General features: G+C 33.1%; 1 protein-coding gene across 2 annotated transcripts in view; it reads left to right on the plus strand.

Moving 5' to 3' along the window:
- gek (serine/threonine-protein kinase gek) overlaps positions 1 to 19647 on the plus strand; it is a 252003-nt gene that overhangs the window by 196861 nt on the left and 35495 nt on the right. For both annotated transcript variants that reach the window (XM_089093462.1, XM_089093463.1), the window contains 5 exons: positions 4886 to 5076; positions 9151 to 9234; positions 10859 to 11015; positions 15416 to 15693; positions 18693 to 18836. In XM_089093462.1, the coding sequence (XP_088949588.1) occupies positions 4886 to 5076; positions 9151 to 9234; positions 10859 to 11015; positions 15416 to 15693; positions 18693 to 18836 (854 nt within the window). The remainder of the gene's footprint in view (positions 1 to 4885; positions 5077 to 9150; positions 9235 to 10858; positions 11016 to 15415; positions 15694 to 18692; positions 18837 to 19647) is intronic.

Genomic DNA, 19647 nt, shown 5'->3' on the forward strand with positions numbered 1-19647 from the left:
CCAGTTGCCTAGTCTGAGAATTTACTGAGTTTTTTGTTTTGTTTTTTAAATATTTTACTTATGTTCCAACCTGTCCCTACATTAGTGTAACCTGTTTTTCTGTATATTTTCGCCGTCACCCTAAATGTCCTATCAGACATTTCCTCAATACAGAGTCAATTGTCATCTTAGATAGTGACAAATTTACTTGCTTCTGATTTCAAAGATGCCATCATTTGGTGTAATTCGCCTGGCCATTTTTATTAGATAAGAGACTGTTTTACTGCTGTGTCTGAACATGTCGTTTTGATTATTCTCTTTTGGTTTTATGTTGTTTGTCTAGTAAATTTGTTCTTTTTTTTTACTGTTCTCTGTGCATTTAATTTGATTTCTAGTTAGTTTTGACATAAGAAAAAGAAAAGGGAACAGTAAGAAAAAAATACATAGAAAATAAACACTGTATAGAAAATAACTAAAATATATAAAAATAAAACAAAACAGCATAAAAATATATTCAAAAATGAAAATAAAATAAAAAATGAGTAGGTAAAAAAAAACAAAAACGAAACTTTTTTTTGGCACTGAAGCTTTCAGTCAAAATAAGTTCAACAACTGTATAGTAAGAGGTCCCTGTTTTGAAAGCTATATATGCTCTTATGCTAAAAAGATAAGGTCAGTCTAATCTTTGTTATTTCTAAGGTGGAAAACTTAAATAAAGAAGAAGGATATTGGCATATAAATAGAAATTAGAGTAGGCCCAACTTAGGAATGTGTAGGATACCGAAAATGATCCGAAGAAGATAAAACTAGAGTTTTTGACGCCACTAATATTTTTTGACCCCAAACGCCAGTAATAAATCTTGCTGAATGTGTCGTAGAAGTATGGGGCCACAGAAATAAGAAGAGCGTATGCCAGGAAATCTCCAGATACATCTTTTTAGGCTTCTTCACAGGGCATGAATTATAAGGGCGTCTCATAGGGGATATATAATAATGCATTGTAGGGGTGGAATATTGAGCGTTACTCTATCTGAGGGAATGGATTTGAGCCACTCAGTACGCTAATGCAAAAGAACCTGCTCTCGGACATTTCGTTACATTCCATATTCTAGATCTCAAATGCCTAAATGGTGTATCTAGGGCTACTATGAACTTCAAACAAGAATCCAGTAGTAAGATATCTACCGAAAAATTAAAGAAGATTTTCTTGACTTGTTTTTTTTTCTTATCACAGATGTATTTTTAATTGTAAGAGTTTGACTTCTTGGTCGTTCTAAATCATGTAAACGGAAAACTGGAAAGAGCTACGTATATTTCTTGTAACCATACAGATAAATTTATTTGGGCCTGTAAAAGGGAAACTGATGTATTTGTAAGGTTCTATTCTCGGGAGAACTTGTGCACTAGGTTAATGTCAGCTGGGAACTTGCAATCCTTTTATATGCCTTTAACTGTACTCCATTAAATTATTGGTGTAGCCAGATATTAATTTGCTATGTCATAAAGGCTTCTTCTTTTCTATCCCCTTTTTTAATTCTAGCAAGTGGCATTAATTATTTGTAATTTGACTTTTTCCAATGAGAAAAAAAATGAAGAAGAATATTAACCGACGTTAGATTGAGATTGAGTTAAATTGTTTTAACTTAAGATACTGCTACTATCGCTGCCATTACTGTCAATTAAACTAAAATTTATCAGCCAACAGGTCGTAGAGTAGGTATTTGGGTTAATTTTATGCTTTTGGAGCAGTCGAGAGTTACTCAGAGTAAAAATGGTAACATTGCCAGAAAGTATTAAAAGTACCAAAGGCATCAAAATAAAAACTTATTTCTTCCCTGGGTTATGATAGGTCTGTGCATACCTGAAGATGGCCGTTTCAAAAGTTTTTCTGTTGGTTTTTTCAAAATTACGACGTTTCTAGGGCAGTACCACATTTTCGTCAGTGTTGCCACACTGAACCCTAAAAATAAAAAAGGAAAACTAGGTAAATTTGGTAATACTTTTCATCCATAAAAATTCAGAACATCAACAATTTGTTGACTCACAAAGACTAAAACCACACCTTCTTATGTTATTTTGTGTCATATGTTTTAGCTTATTTTTGTCTACTGATTTTTTTTTCTTGTTTTAAATTTGTTTCTTTTTTTTAATTTTGCGCTCGCTGCTATCAAAAACTACGAAGCTGCATATTGTGGCCCTTTTTGTTAAAAATTGAATTTTTGATTTTTCATAATTTTTGAAAATATATTTGGTTGCCCAAGTTTCCGCTGAACCCATTCAAATAATTAGAATTCATTTTCACTGTTTTTTGTACTTGAATGTTTGTTTTGACATCTCATTCATATAGAACAAATTATAGTTAGCTGGACGCTTGTATGATTCCTTAGATGCTGCTTTCTCTTGTAGATCGAAGTGAGGATATGCCTGTATTTGTATTTGTATAGCTGTAAGCATCTTCTTTTTATTACGACTGATTGCCTCCTTATAACTGGTGTGCTGCTAGTTTCTACTAAAAAAAGATTGTGTTTCAGACAAATATTTATCTTTATAGCAACCAATCATGGTTGAACAACAAGTTGCGACCGAAATCAAATTAACACGTTGCTGGTTTCGATTTTAGTGTACCAGCCATGCAATGGGAATCAACTCGAGGGTATTTTGGGTGTTGATTTATATTTTTGAACACGGATAAGTCTAAGTTCATTCTAATTCGACATTAGTCCAACCAGTTTCCACAAAAGAACGCATCCGATGGTTGAAACGTGTTTTGTCAGTGTTTTGTATTAATGCTTTGACGAGTTTCATGTCTTAAGATTTAACACAATTTTTATTAGCTTTCCAGGACATCAAAGTAACTTTATTGCATATTCAGTTCCAGACTTGTATAAGCGGCAATTAATGCAATGGAATAAAAACAAGGAGTTTTTCACATATAATTATGTCATAATTAGGAATTAAAAATTCTCATACTCCAGATCACTATATAAGAATTTTATTTTTCAGTTTTGCATTATATTATTCTCATTAGTTAGAGATTATGCTGTATTTGTGACTATTTTTGGGTTATGAGATCTAACTACATTTTTAAGTCGATAATATTAGAAATTATTTAGGTTACCTTTAAAGGAGACTTATGCTAAAAAATAAGGAACTCTCTTGAAATGATTTAGGGTCAAACTAAATTTAAATTTTTTTATTAGCTTTTTATACTGCTAACATGTTTGTGTTCCAGGAATTATTGCTATATATACCGATAAAAATATGAATATATTACGGAACTTTGGCTTTTTTTTTATTATGATGCTCAACGCTTGAATGTTACCTTTGATTATTTAACGATTTAGAAGGCCTCCCTCTTTTTGAGAGTTTCGTTATTACCTTATTAAGTGTAAATCAAGTGCCTTGAACAAAGAGATTAAAAAAGTCAGTTTAATCATTATGGAGCTTGATGGCTTCAGAGAAGGGCACGATAAAGTGGTAACCAAATATGAATGTTCTACCACTTGTATAAAAATAAAGGGTGAAAGGAATGGCGACAACATCAAGAGAGAACTGAAATTTATATTTGTCAGTCAATGAAGCAAAATAATAATAAAATAAATTTCTTGATTTGGGTACTTAATGGTTGTGAAGTTTCATCGAGTCTGTCCAGTTAAGAGAAGCAACCAGATAATAAACATATGTAATAACAAATTGCAAGGTCAAAAATTTGGCCGTGGATTCTTTTTTTTTCTTGAAAGTCCTTGATCATATTTATACTTTCGTTTTTGCGTCGTCCATAGTCATATAGGAAGCCTACTTACCTTTTGCTAATACAGCATATTCCTACCAATAGTCATAATTTCCTCTACTGTTTTCATAACTCATTTTGATTGGTAAGATAATTTTTCTTGCATTATTTTAACGGCATGCTCACATTCATGTTTTACCTACAGTTTTGCTGCTATGCAGTTGAAGCATGCTGATTTTTGCTATATTTCAATTTTTACTACTGTCTGTAAATGTTTAGGAATGTGTTATAAAAATGAAATAGATGATTTTTTTCGCGTTTGATGCATGTACTTGTACCGGATCAGGTGTTGTTATTTTTTTATTTTTTTCGGAGAAAAAAAAATGCCTTAGAAAAGGCCTAATTGTTTTTCGCTGTAGATCAAAAAAGCTTTAAAGAAGGTTATTTTTATAAAAAAAAAAAAATATTTTCGTAGAATTGTTTTATTCTTATAAATAAACTTTGATGTATCCTTAGAACAATGATATATGATATATAGAACGGTTTTGTGGCAAAAAAGGAAAAAAAGAAAAAAGAAACAAAATGCAACAGTGAAAAACTCTACCAGAAATTTTAGCTGCTTCACAATGCTTTAAAACCTTGTTAATGCGGATTAAAGCGAATATTTCCCATTCAGGCCTTAATTCTCTTATATATAGGTTAGCTTTTCAAATTTGCGTCAAAGTGATTCTTTTTGTATTAAGAATAAAGGACACAATTCACCTGGAGTGAAGTGTCCAAAAAATTTTACCGAATAGAATTTGATAACCAATCCTTGTATTCGAGGGCACATTGTCATTATCATGTAATATTTACTTGTTGAGACACTTGTATTGAGCCCGTACCTCATTAATGAAAAAGTTTAAATCCTTTTTGTTACATCTGACGGAATATTTTATCTATTATATTGAAGTTATATTTATATACTTCATTATAAAGTTTCACTGTCTGACGCACAGGCCATGTAAATCTTCCCATCAGGTGAATGTACGTATAATTATAAAACTCTCCTGTATATTGAAAGTATACCAAACACTCAACCAAAATATCTTATTTATTCCCTCCTAGTTTAAACAAATTTGATGTTAATACCTTTTTTTTTGAAAGGCATGTACCTAATCTTGTCTTGCATTATAGTTGATCGTCGTTCTCCTTCTTTTCTGGATCAGTTTTTTAAAGAATCATCTCTCCGGCCAGACCCACTTGGCAATAATGAAAACTTCATAACCCCTGCTACTCCCCCAGTCACAACTCAAATTGAAGACTCACAAAGATCGTCAGCCCCGTTTAATTATCTGAGGCCCTATAATTCAGAAATCATTCACAAGGTTAGTATTTTAACTTGTAAATCTGGGCCTATACGATTGTGGTAAATAATTACTAGGTTCAGTTTTATATACAGTAGTCCTTCAATAGATTTATCTGTCCAATTGTATTAGTGCTGTGTTTCGCATATAATCCTTCTATTTTTATACTTGTAGTAATTTTCTTTTTGAAGTCGCCTCATCTGATTATGCAATTATTGCAATAGGTTTGTGCCACCGCGTTGAAAATGAGGAGCTTACCTCCGTTTTTTTATAATTTCACAGCACTATAAAAATAAAGTTTTTAAGCTTGATGTGGGATTAATTTTAAAATGTTCTGGAAAAAGAAATACTTGCCAGAAAAGTAAAGAGCCATATTAAAACCTAAGACGAACAGAATTAAAGTCCGATAATTATTCAAACTTAAAACAAACTTGCTGTCAATGGGTAAATGAAACCCAAAACGAAAAAATAAAAATTATTAATCATAAAAAAATAAAGACAACATATGCTGCTATAAATTAAATTAAAAATAAGGGTTTCTTCCGCTGAAAGTAAGGGGTAGCATTAAAATTCAAACTGAAACGAAATTACTCCGTATATGAGAGGGCTGCCTACTGCTCAACCCCCTGCTCTTTACGCTAAAGTTTTATGCTGCTTTAAAAATACTTCTCATTCCAATTCAACGGCTCTTGTGTTGGAGCAGTCATTCTTAAAGAATTGGGACAAAAAGTCAAACTTTAGCGTAAAGAGTGAGGGGTGAAAAGTTTAATTATGCATATCTAAACATATTTTCATGAAAAATCAAGCTAATCAGCTTAATTAAATCAACCATTAAAACAATCCATATTAACCATTTATCTCGTATGGACTACGTGACCTCAGGAATGACTCCAACGCCGTGCGGAAATACTTTCTCTACTACTGAGAAGATCAGTAAATAGTTTTTGATACTTTAAATCGATTGGCTATCTCAGAATTTTCAATCGATAGCAACGCGGCCCTCTTTGGGGAGTCTTAGTTTGGTACCACAAAATGACAGAATGCGCAACTTGCCGTGGCACAGTCCTTTTGGTCACTTGGTTCGCTTTTGGGCGCTAGAACTTGTAATTTCTGTTCGGATGAGCCCTCTCCGACCCTCTAGGACCATCTTTTCGATATGATTGCTCTTGGGAAAAACAAAGACAAATAAACACGGATCCGTGATCTTTCTTCTGGTTGAAAAAAATTTCTAAATTCAACAGTTTTTATATAAGAGCTTGAAACCTCTACAGTATGGTTTTTCTGTTTTGCTGACATTTAATGGTGTAAGGCTAGTAGGCTTTGATGGTTATCACTAAACTTAATAAATTTTATATGTTAGAAATCAGCATAAAAAACGATTCGTTTAATGTATTAATTGTTATTAAAATTCCCTTTTTCAAGTTTCGCGTACCATTGTCTCGAGTCATTCCTTACTTACAGTTCGTTACCGCGAACTGTTTGAAAATGATTAAGTCAATCATAAAACCAAAAGAAATTAAAATTAATAGTCCTTTTATAGTTTAACAGAAGTAACCACAAACACCAGTAGGGCTACTACCACCTAAGCCTTTTAAAGACCACAGCGTCATTTGCGCGTTACTGAAAATAATTTGCATTTCAAACAGATATTTTTTTATTTATTTTTTGTCATAACACACAACAACACAACAAAAAAATCATATCACAAGCTTAATCAAGGTTTACAAATAAGAGTGATGCTTCTCTTCCTCAATGTTGAATCCTCGAAATGGTTTGAGTGTCATTTCTGTTTTATTGAAAACAATATGTGTTTTGAAGTTGCAGTTTGATTTGTCAGAATATTGACTGACAAAGAACTAAGTAAAATCGCCACATTAATCAAGGTGACTTGAAAGAACCAGAAAAAGCAGACTGATTGTTAAGTATATAATTAGGTTACATGAAAGTCTGAGCATTTTTTTATTTTTCAAAGTAATAATAAAAAAGAGAAAATTGTTTAAAATATATTTTGTTTTCAGTAAGGTGTAAATAACGCTATTGCCTATAGAAGTTCTATTACCTACTCCTGTTTGTAGGCATTTCTGTTTGTTGTAAGTTTGAGTTGACTACTCACTGATTGAACCTTCGCCCCTTCTTCAAAACTAAGTTTGAGGTCCCCTTAACCCCGTAGGACCCCCTGAAAGTTTCAACTCGATATTCCAAGTCGTTTTTGAAACATTATGCATATGGTTTTTTGTTGACCTGGGTAAATATCGTGTGTTTCGATTTTGATTACTGCTACACTTTAAATATATTCTAGTCACAAAAAGGCTTAAAGTGCCAAAATTTTTAGACAGATTTGACACAAAATATGTTTAGCCCTTCTCTGTCGCTCCCTCATTTAAAAATTTGAGATTTAAATCCCCCCCCCCCCCGTCTCCCAACAAAAAAAATAAATAAAAGTTTCAAGTTTATCTTCGAAGTCGTTCCCAAGATAGTGCAGATACGCTATGATAGCCTGGCAATGGCAACACATTGTGTCTTTTGCTTTACCTCAGTAGTTAACCGTGAATGGATTCAAAATCCTTTAGCGGCTTATAGTACAATAACGTTTAGGTTAATCGGAGTCACAACAAATTTTGCCTCTCCTCCAACAAATTTTAGAAGCTCCCCTCCCCCCCCCCCCCTTTCTTCTCCTAAGCTATAAAAAAGTTTTAACTTCATTCCCTAGCCAGTCCTGTGATATTGCAAGCATTGTATTTTGATACCATGGTTGCACATAGTCTCTTTTGATTATCTTCTCGCCTCTCACCACAAGTCATAGTACAATTCGCACTTGTCCATCCCTTATCAATCACAAAAAAGTTCTGGGTAGGAAGGAGTGGGTTATTGGAATCTCGACATCAGTAAGGTGGCAAGTTCTACTTTTATCTATTCTTTGCAGTTATATGATTAACTCTTCTATTTTAAATGGAAATTATTTCTAAATCAATAAATGATGTTAATAAAACCATATATGGTATATTTGAGAAAAATACATTGCCATTTTTAGTATGCCCACCCAGGACATTGGTGGCGATACGTCCTGGTTGATTCCTACCCTAGAAACGTACCAAACATCCCCAAATAATCCACGCAGTCGATAATACGCAATTGATTCCGATCTGCACTGTTTCAATAAATATGCCCCTCCCCCCCCTCCTTCCGAAAAAAGGTGCTGGAACTTAAATAGAACTTTAAATACGCCCGTGTCAACAAACATAGAAGACGCCTCATGGCACCTTTGTAAAACATATACCCGTGATAAAGCCGCGATGCATATCGTATAGGCCTAATACTTGTCTTCTCATATTAAGTGGTAATCTTCAAATTTAACTTTTAGTTTTAATCCTAATATGTTTTCAGTTTTGTCCTAATATTTATTTTCTTTGCTAAAGGTAACAGGCGCAAAACCTTAAAAAACAATGCGTGATTCAGTCAAGACCGTCGTCAAAATATTTGGGTACCCATGTAGCTAAGGCGTCGCCACCTTGTAAATGCTATGTTTTTATAAGTTCAACGGCGTGCAAGATTGATTGAAAGGACACTTCAGTAAAACTAAGTACCTGTTGGAATAAGATTTTTGGCTTTTAAGTGTAGGCTAGTCCAATTTTTCTTTTAGTCTTCGTGAATTAAATTTCGTTTCTGCCTGGACTCGACTGGATGAAGAAAGGGGTTCACAAACATTTATAGTCTGTATTTAAAGCAAATACGGTCTCTTTTCAGTACAGTGAATTAAATCATCACAAGAACATTGTTTTTGTAAAAAAAAAGTTCAATTAAAATGCGTCTCTATGCCAAGACGTCTTTAAGGCATCACTCTCTATATGCTTGCCACTTTACCTTCTTCCTGTTCCTGTTTCGGTACCATGTATACAACTATGATCTAGACATAACATCAAGGTTAGACTCCTGTAGAAACTTCTCTTGGAAGCTTTAAATGAAAATCCATGTTAACGGTAACTCATAGTAGTGCACACTTTTTTAATGCAAATTTGTTCTTGTAGATGGTGTTTCTTTTAATGATGCTGCAAAGTCGTATTTTTACTTTTGAAGTTGGAACTTTTTTTTTTACAGGAACCTAGTTCAGATGGACGAAGTACAATGTTATCAGTTTCTTCTACGGGTAGTCTTCTCCGGAACCGGACACATTTGTTTCAAGTATGAAACAACGTTTCTTTCTTCTTTTTTTCTCTCTTTTTTCATCTTGATCTGCTATTCTCTGAATGTTTCTTGTTTTTATTGTGAACTGCTTTAAAAGATCCTATGACCGAGTATTCCTTGAGTATCTGGTAATTTTTGTCAAAATTTCTACAAATTAAAGGTAGGAATGGGGCCTCCTTTAGTTAATAAGAAAGTGTAAAAGAGAGATAGACAGCAAATTTTGAGAATGTGTTAGGTTTGACAGTTTGGAAGAGAATGAAGATTTATTTCGGGATGAAGAGTTAAATACAGTAAAAAAGAGGATTGGAAAATGATAAGACTTTGGATGCTAATACCGTAGCGGGTGTTGTAGTTACAGAGTCATTAGCTTGATTTCTGTGTGAAGCAAATGAATTAGCATGATTATACTTATTAAACAAAAGAGTGCTTTTCATACAGTTTTAGGAGATGAATGGTATGGTTTTAGGAAGGGTAGAGCATGTGTGGACACAATTTTTACTCTTGGATTAAAATTTGAAAAGTGGCCGAATCATCAGATTCTTTCAATTAAAAACCGTAGTTCGCAGTTATAGACTATCAACTATAATTAGATTCAGCTGATGAGAAAGCTTTAGTGAGTGTAATATCATTGTATAGTGTACCAGATAAATCATTAAAGTGAATAGAGCTATGTACGAGAATAATAATCCTGCGGTTTAGGTAGTAAAGGAGGTTAGTGTTTGATTCGGTATTGAATCAGGAGTTAAGTAGGGCTGTGTTCTATTCCCTTTTATATGAATAGTTTTAAAAGATCTGGAGCCGAACTGGCTAGCCATTACAAAAACTAAGAGGAAGAAAAATCTTAAATGGGACTACGGTCAGTAGAAGGAAAAAACAAACTAAGCGACGACGATATTTCGCCTGTATAAAACAAGGCGTCTTCAACGGTATATGTAGACGAAGAGCAAAGATAAAATCTAAAATAATCTATAAAACCTAAAATTAAATAAAATTTAAGACTAAAAGCAGTAGAAAAGGAAATAAAAAACAAACCAATGTCTATATATACAGTTAAAATCACTGCGATTGAGTACCATAGAAGTATTTTTATAGACAATTGTGAGTGACTTCAGTGGGTATACAGAAGTGACTGGATAAGATAAAATCTTGTTAAGATGTCAACCAATACCTAATATCATCTCTCAGTACAAAGTAGTAAAATATTTTAAATGTTTAATTGCATTATCCTACCTGGTAGAATTGCTACAGGGCGTTTCATTTTTAATGTAAATGATATGAATGTCATCTATACTACTGTTTCTAAATAAGTTTCCCTTCGTGGGCTTTGATTAGTTACTATTATTCAATTTCAACCTAACCCCTCTCTAAAAAAAAAAACAACAGAATCTGCGTCTTGTTAATTTTCTGATTGCTATTTTAAGTTTTCTGTATCAAGCCTGCTAACCTTGGTAAATATTTAAACTAGTTTGGTTTTGCTATAATTTTTTTTTTTTTTTTTAAAGAATAAATTCTTAGAATTTTTGAGGTTCATTCCAAAATGCCATCTGTGGTTTAGTTGCTTGATTTGCCAATTTCTGCGAATACCTTCCTTGTTAAGGTTGTAACTAAACATCGTTTTTAGGTTCGGACGTTTCCTTCTCCAATGAAATGTGGCCACTGTACGTCCTTGATGGTGGGACTTTGTCGTCAAGGAGTTGTTTGTGAAGGTTGTAATTTCTACTGTCATATTCAATGTCGGGAAAAAGCTCCTTCTTCCTGCCCTTTTCCCCCAGAGCAAGGTAATTTATTTTTTTTAATTTAAAACCCCCTTAAGGTGATTTTGAGGCAGTGGGAAAAATGGGGAAAAATACGATTTTTCCTTTATTTTTTCTATCTTAAAAGTAAAATTGTATGGTTAAAAAGGTAAAAAAAGTGTACAATTCCTTAGTTGTAATAAAACAATTAAATAGCTTATTATGGCCTCTTGGGGTATGATTTTGGTAGTAATGTTGATTTTTTTTTTATTGTTGTAAGGTTTAAAAGATCGATCACAAATGCGATATAAACGATAGAATATATAATAATAGTCGCAATGTTCTAAATCGATTATTAAGAAAATTAAAAAGAGAATTTTACTCGAGGAAGTTTGAGAAAGTATCGGGACGTCCGGCAATAACATGGCGTATGATTAAAGAAGTACTCCAGCAGCCAACGAAAACGATCCCACTTGAAATAGTTAACCAAGAAGGTGAAATGCCCAAAAGTGCTGATGATGTCTTGCAAGTATTCGGAAATTACTTCTCAGCGGTAGGAAAGCGTGTTGCTGAAGGAATCTGTCCAATGTTACATGATTTAAGCATTTTTGACTACCTTCGTCATTTTGAAACTGAGGTTTCAATGTATTTAGCACCTGTATCATTAAGTGAGATGAAACAGATCCTCTACAAAATGAAAAGTAATGCTTCTGGTAGTGATGTCATATCATTAAGAGTGGTTAAATTTATTCTGCCACTAATCCAGAAGCTACTTTTGTCCCTAATTAATTCTGCATTAAAAGAGGTTTTTTTCCCGTCTTGTTTTGAAGTAGCTCGTGTTACCCCTGTTCTTAAGGGTGGTGAGACAAATAATTTAGGAAATTATAGGCCGATTTCTGTTCTTCCTGTGCTATCACCTGTTTTAGAGAACTGCTTTGCTGCCCGTCTTTATGTATATTTAGAGCGTCGTAATGTGTTAAATCCTACCCAATTTGGATTTCGGCATGGTTACACAACAGAACAAGCGGTTGCTTATCTAAGCAGCATAGTCAATCAAGGATTGGATGAAGGTTACAGGGTTTTAGTAATATTTTTAGATATAATTAAAGCTTTCGACACAGTAGATCATGATCTCCTACTTCTAAAATGTGAGTTTTATGGCATAAGAGTTCCTGGGCTTAACTTTCTACGTGTATTTTTAGCAGGGCTTCTGCAGTATGTTCAGATTGACTAAAAGCGTTAATCAAGCTTTCCTATTACATAGGGAGCTCCACATGGCTCTATTCTTGGACCGCTATTATTCTTAATTTTTGTAAATGATCTAATTCAAATCATGTCTAATATAAAAAACCATTTCATTAAAATATTAAATGATCCACAAGAAGTGACCGTATCTATGTTTGCTGATGATACTTTGCTGGTTTTTCTTGCAAGAGCTGAGAAGGGATTACTCGAATTAAGTAAACAATCGTTAGACAGAGTTTCAACTTGGATGTGCGTAAATAAACAAGTTCACCCGGCTAAGAGTAGTTTTATTATATTCTCGACAACAGCTACATATTATCCATAGATTTCTCGATTAAAATACAGCTATGGCGAGATCAAAAGGAAGTCTTGTGTCAAGTATTCAGGTATTACACTTGATGAAACTTTGCCATTTTACAAAACATATCAGCAATTTTATCACGGAACATCGGAATCCTTAGAGAACTAGCACACTTTGTCCCGCATCGCAGTTTAAGGTTGTTGTATTTCTGGATAATACTTCCGTATATTTTATATTGTTCTTCGGTAAGGTTAGGGAGATTTCCGTCGCTGGTGAATCCAATTCAAGTTCTCCAAAATAATGTGATCCGTTTATTCTGCAATAAATCTTATAGTGATTCTGTGAGACTGGAGTATGGAACACAAAAAATTATACCCTTCTGGCTTACGGGATTTTTATCACCAGTTATTTATGTTCAAGTATAATAATAATAATTTACCTTTATGCTTCTCAGGCATGTTTAAGATTAGATCGGATTGCCATAATTATAATACTCGAATAAGAAAAGCGCTGTCTGCTCCAATTACCATTACTACAAGGTCTAAGTTCTCCTTTATTTATCAAGGAATAAAATCATGAAATAGTAATGATGAGACAATTAATGACACAACAAGGGAAGAATTTAGAAATAAAGTTAAGGAAAAAATGTATTCTAATTATGAGTTTTAAGTTATTATTTGTCATTTTTATTTGTATTTTATCTATGAATTTATGGACTAGTAATATTCTCATAATTAATTATATAAAATGGTTTGAAAAAAATTTAGAAATCAAGTCATGGAAAAAATGTATCCTATTAATGAGTCCTAAGCTATTGTTCCTTCTTTTTTTCTTCTTCTTTTGTTGTTTGAGGTGTGTGAATGAGTATAGTGGATTATTTGGATAGTTGTTTTTTTTTTATCGTTACGGTGACTCTAGTAGCAACTCAGCAAGGAATTATGTATTTTTATTTATACACATATACATATATTTTTTTTTTTATTATTATCAGTATTTCTGGTATATTTAAGTTGTGCTATATACTAGTACTAACATTTCCTCCTTTTTTCTATTCCTGGCACGCCCCTAGGACAACTTGCCTTTGCAAGTTAATGGGCAGGCTAGAGTTTTTCACTATTCGGGGTGGTTGTTAATACTTTTTTTTCTTTTTTTTAATAAACCTGTCTCTCTCTCTTATTTAAGGGCTTTTATTCTTAGCAGTATAAAGCAAATTTTGCATCGCAATTCGTGACTTTTCTGAGCATTTAGTAGATTTGTGTTTAGAAAATATTCTAAATCCTATTTTTTTCAAGCAATACACCCTCTAAGGAACTAGCTGGGTTTTTTTCGATGGCGGATCAGACACAAAGCATATACTATGTTATTTTTTAAATTTCTTAAGTATCTACTCAAAATTGTAACCTCTGTTTTGACCCGGTTTTCTGAACGGGAAATCAATTTTTTCAATCAATCAGTCAAATTGGAAATCAATAAATGCTATGTTATTTTTTAAATTTCTTAAGTATCTACTCAAAATTGTAACCTCTGTTTTGACCCGGTTTTCTGAACCGGAAATCAATTTTTTCAATCAATCAATCAAATTGGAAATCAATAAATTTCCTTAAATATCAGGTCTTTTATTCAGACATGAATCAAGCATAATTCGTGGAGTACTTCCCCCAGCATCTTCCCCGTATTAAATATTTTACCTAGAGTTCAAAATAAACCCCAATGATAAAAAAAAATATCAAGTAGGATAGTGCAAATTCCCCGATACATTTTAATACAATTTATATCGGCACAAAAGCCGCCTTTATATTAAACATTTAGGACGTAAATCATATAATTCCTTCTTGCCGAATTTCACATATAACCTTCAAGATTAACCACTTTACGTTTAATCTCTAGTGGTTGAACTGAATGGAAGTTGGATTTTTTTTATATTTACCTAATCTTTTTATGTAAAAAAAAATTATTATACCGCTATTGGTTGCTGTTATAGTTCAAGAGGGGGTTTTGTCTACAATTTTTAAGCAATAATCTAAAAATTTCTTCTAAGCGATATTCCAATAACGAATTTAAGTGCGATAAACCATACGATAAAACTGGTAAAAATTCAATAAAATGAAGCTGTTAAATGAAAATTAAAGATGTACAATAAAATATAGAATTAAAATAGTACGTTTGTACACAAAAAAAAAAGTTGTTTCTTCTGAAATCAGTAGCCTATTTTATTTATCATAGCAGGGTCCTATGTAAAATTGTGTCATCGTTCAAACTACTTGTTCTATTAAAAAAAAAGTTTTACTTTCACTAGTTATGGAAAAAATTAGGACCAGCTGCTATCTCTCAGTCGACAGATTCAACCTTTACAGAATTTAACATTATTGTTGTCATTATTAGACACACGTTTGACGTGCAGTTACAATTTAGAATTCCAGACAAAACAGTTCTAAGAAAACAGAAAAACAAGTTATTTTCTTCAATCTTTATTCTTTTTTAGCCTATTCCAATCAAGCAAATATTAATAAAGATTTATTGAGTAAAAGTCAATCTATATCACCAAAATTCAATTTTCTCAAACTTAAAACAAAACCCTCCCCTCCAAACTCTAGATTTATGCTTAGCTGCAGCATTACTGCATATGAACTATGAATTTTTATTTTTGTATTACTATTGTCAAATAGAGAATTCCTCGAACTATAGTTAAAAGGGAAGTTTATATTTTTTACTGTATATTGAATTTGTTTTCCATGATATAAAGAATTTTTGGGAATGTGTGCCGTTATTTATTATTAAGGAAATGCCTAGTATGTAAGAAATATGCAAGGCCATTTAAGATTATCAATGTGAAGTTCACTGCAACCTTGAAACACGAGTTGTCACAAATATTTCTTATCATAAATCTTTGTTTTTATAGCAAAGCGTCCTTTGGGTATTGACCCGACTCGTGGGATTGGCACTGCTTATGAAGGTTATGTGAGAGTTCCTAAGCCAGGTGGAGTGAAGAAAGGATGGCAGAGACAATTTGTTGTTGTTTGTGATTTTAAATTGTTCCTCTATGAATTGATTGGAACTAGTGCAAATGTTAGTGTTTCACAAGTGCTCGATATGAGAGACGAATGTTTTGAAGTGGCTTCAGTTAGGGATTCTGATGTTATACATGCTCATAGGAAGGATATACCTTGTATATTTAGGGTAAGTTGGTTTCTAGTCCCTCCAATTTTTACTTGGTAATATTTAGTATTAAGAGGATTCAATACTTTAAACATCATTTTGTAAACCTCAACATCAGCTGACTGTCTCAAGGGCATAGGGTCTATTAGCGAGTTCTCCCAGGGTACTACTTATCATTGAAACCTATTGAGAATTTGTGATTTGATTATGAAATTTGATTGAAAAGACAATGGAATTCTGTCGGCAAAGCTTCAATTGAGGCAGGTTGCACCACAGAAAATTCCAAGAGCTGTCAAATTGATAAAATAACATTTCTTTTGTGGTGATTTTGGGAAGTTTCTTAGCATGTATACTAAAACGTTTTAGGGGCAATCCTATCCTAAAGTTTAAAAAGAATATTCTGCTCCGTTTGATCGAAAAAAAAAAATTTACATTTTCTAATGATACAAGTTTCTCTAAAACTAAACATATCTATTTCCTGCACAAAACAAGAGAAGTTACAAGGTTTTTCTAACGGAAAGTAGATGTCGGCTAATAATTTAAAAAAAAGAAAACGAGTGTCCTGAATAATTATTTATTTCAACCCTCTGTAAAAAATGTGAATGCACTTGGAGAAGTTTGAATAAGAAAAATGAAAGCACTAGCAAAAAAAGTGAGTTATTAACCTCATTGCCTTTTACGAATATGCCTATTAACGTTACAGTATACCTTGATCAAGGCAATGACCTTAGGTGGTCTACACACCATGTAATATATCCTTTTATTAAGTGTTATTTAATCTGAATTAACTTTAACTTTTCTATTTTTTGTCAATCTTAAAAAAGAGAATGGTTATAAACTGTAGAATTCCCGCCAGTCCCCGGCACGGCTACGCGAAGCAGGTTAATTTATTTAATCCTCCACTTCTCATATTTTCATGTAACCTTTAGCATAGTTGTTTGTGTCTTGCAATATTTGTTTTAAGCGATCCATTAGTTACGAGAGATCCCATAATTTAAAGGATATGTAAGGTGTTCTTCAACAGCTTCATTGGGTCTAATAAGCACATTTGGATGCATGAAGGTGGTTCAAAAACCTTCCGGGGTTTATGAGGGATGCGCTTTTATTTGAGGATAAATTGAAGCTGAAAACATTACGACTATTGATGACTCGATAATCGCTTGCTTTAAATGAAGCTAAAGCAAAATATGAGTTCAAGTTTCAGATTTGTTTGTGTTTAGAGACCAGGTGACTCCCTAAGAAAAGCAACGCCAATTCATTTGGAAACTGTGAAGGTGGTAATGCAATTCGACCAAGAAAGCAGCAACCTCCAAATGAATCACTTTTGTTTGCTATTCTTTCTTCGGGAAAATGGAGGGCTCCACAGTGAATGCATACAACGTTGAAAAATCCCAATGACTTGTAAATAATATTTGCGTAGTTTACGGCGTCTTTGAAGGTTTATACTGGGTTTTTCTCCACGGTTTTTGGCGCCGTAGATTGTGATGGCGTTGTTCTTCTAACGTAATATTTTTTATTCTTCACTTTCATTTTGGCCTCGTTCTTATTCTCGCTGTCACTTGTCTTCTAACGGCACAATTCTTTGTTCTTCACTTTCATTCTTGACACTTTCTGATACTCACTTTCGCGCTGCTAACCGCACAATTCTTTGTTCTTCACTTTCATTTTTGACATGTTCTGGTTCTTGCTTGCGCTTGCAATTCTCGCTACCGCTTATCATCTAACCTCCTATTCCTTTGTTGTTGCTGTCGCATATCTTCTAACCACATATTTCTTTGTTCTTCACTTTGACTTTTGACATGTTCTGATCCTCGTTGTCACATGTCTTTTAACCGCATATTTCTTTGTTCTTCACTTTCGTTTTTGGCTCGTTGTATTTCTTTCTGCCGCTTATCTTTTAAACACAAATTTCTTTGTTCTTAAGTTTCGTGTTTGACTCGTTGTAATGGTTGTTTCCGCAAGTATTCTAACTGCATATTTCTTTGTTCTTCATTTTCATTTATCATTATTTGCTTCAGACATTTTTTCAATGCTCTTTGCCTTACCTGCTCGAATCGGTCTTGTCACATTTGATGGTGTAAGTTGTTCATTTTCACCCGTTATGAATTTACGTTTCTCAGGTCATCCTCTTGACCTTGTCTTATTTGATGGCCCAGTTTATTCATTCTTAGAAATTGTTAATTTATGTTTTGTTCTTTAGGTATTATGAAACTACTTTAAACGCCTCTTGTAAATAGACTCATTACCCTTGTTATTTTATACTTAGCTATGTTTCTTGTGTAATTTTGCATGCATCATAGAAACTAAAAACGATACGACTTTTTTTTCAAAATTAAAACTCCAAACGAATTTTCTGAAACTCAGATCGTATTTTTAGGCCAGAAAATTCCTGGATGCCAATTTGCAATTAAAAAAAACAACGAAGGAGCCGTTTTCGAGAAGAGATTTATACATAAAGAAACAAATATTGCTCGTTTAAAGAGATATGATATGTCTTTTTTCCTCAATATGTAATGAGAGGAGTGTTCACAATTAAAGAAAAATATATTTTACAACTTTATGCATGGCTATGCTTTTTTTTTATAACTGGTTACATAATTAATCGCGATTTTCGAGTCGAGTTTCATAAAGTCTCTGTCGTATAAAATATCGATTCTTCAGCTTAGTTGGATTCTACCTAACACGTACTAGCGCTTCGACAAAAGTCAGCTGGAGTTTGAAAGTAAATTGCTAACGTAAAATGATTGGGGCAAGCATGATTATAAGTTTTTAAAGGATTTTTTCCCGTTGATTCTCATGGTCAGCATTTTCTTGCGCATAACATCTGTCTGTTTCGTCCTTTTCTAGGTCGCAGCTGCTGTTGCAAGATGTTTAAAGATCGCCTATAAATAATTCCTAGACTTACCTAAATATCTTGCCAGACTCTAATATTTTATTTTCAGTCATTTTGGGGATGATATAATTGATTATAATCGATTATGTTGCAGTTTGAGCTAATATTGTACTTTTCATCTTTTTAGGTAAGCACAAGTATGATGGATCCCCCAGGGATAAAGAGTCATTTGTTGATGTTGGCTGATAGCGAAAGTGAGAAAACCAAATGGGTCGTTGCCTTACATGAGCTTCATAGAATATTGAAGAAAAACAAGCTGCCTAACAGATCAGTGAGTAAACCTAAAGGATTCGTCAAGCAGCAACTAGAGGCACTTACTTGGGTTAAGAATAAAATGCTAAAACAAAATAGTTATCGTATTCAATTGGAAACGGCGACGTTAATTTTTGAAAAAATTCACATCTATCCCTCTATCCCTCACAGCAATCCCTCTATATGATACCTAGCTATGGACAGCTTTAGGGAAAAAAAACAAGCTCAAAACGCTGAACATCTAAAAAAAATTTATAAGCTGCTTCTTAAAGGCCCCAGTGCATTTCATGGCTGCAGTAATAGTTGCGGCTTAGTAAAGAGCGACACACAGTCTGTAGTAAACGAAAATTAGAAAACGTATATTCAAATTTAAAGTGCAAAATAACCACCATTCAACTCTGATTCAGGAATTGCAGCTATTATAATAGTTGTATGATTATCGGAAAGTAATCCATATGAAACTTAAAATATATCCTTAAAAATAATCTATAGGATACCTATAATGATACATTTTTATTGAACTTGAATACTTATGGATAATGCATAATTGTCGAATATCCATGTATAACAAAAATAAAAAATATGAAGTGACCATATTCGGGGAATTTTAAAAGAAACTTAAAAACTGGAAAACTGTGACGGATCAAAATAAAGAGTAAAATATTGGAAACAACATGGTCTAAAAGCCACAATTGGGGGTTTTCAGCCCTCCATCTTAAAAATTGTAATAAAAAAACATATTTTAGCTTGGGTAGCACTGATGTCTCCTCTTTTGCATGGAATTAGTGGGGCACTTGGGACAACGCAGGGAGCTGTTTCAAAACCTATTT

The sequence above is a fragment of the Artemia sp. Qi Xiang Cuo genome, chromosome 8 (assembly GCF_049724085.1).
Source record: "Artemia sp. Qi Xiang Cuo chromosome 8, ASM4972408v1, whole genome shotgun sequence".
NCBI lineage: Eukaryota > Metazoa > Arthropoda > Branchiopoda > Anostraca > Artemiidae > Artemia > Artemia sp. Qi Xiang Cuo.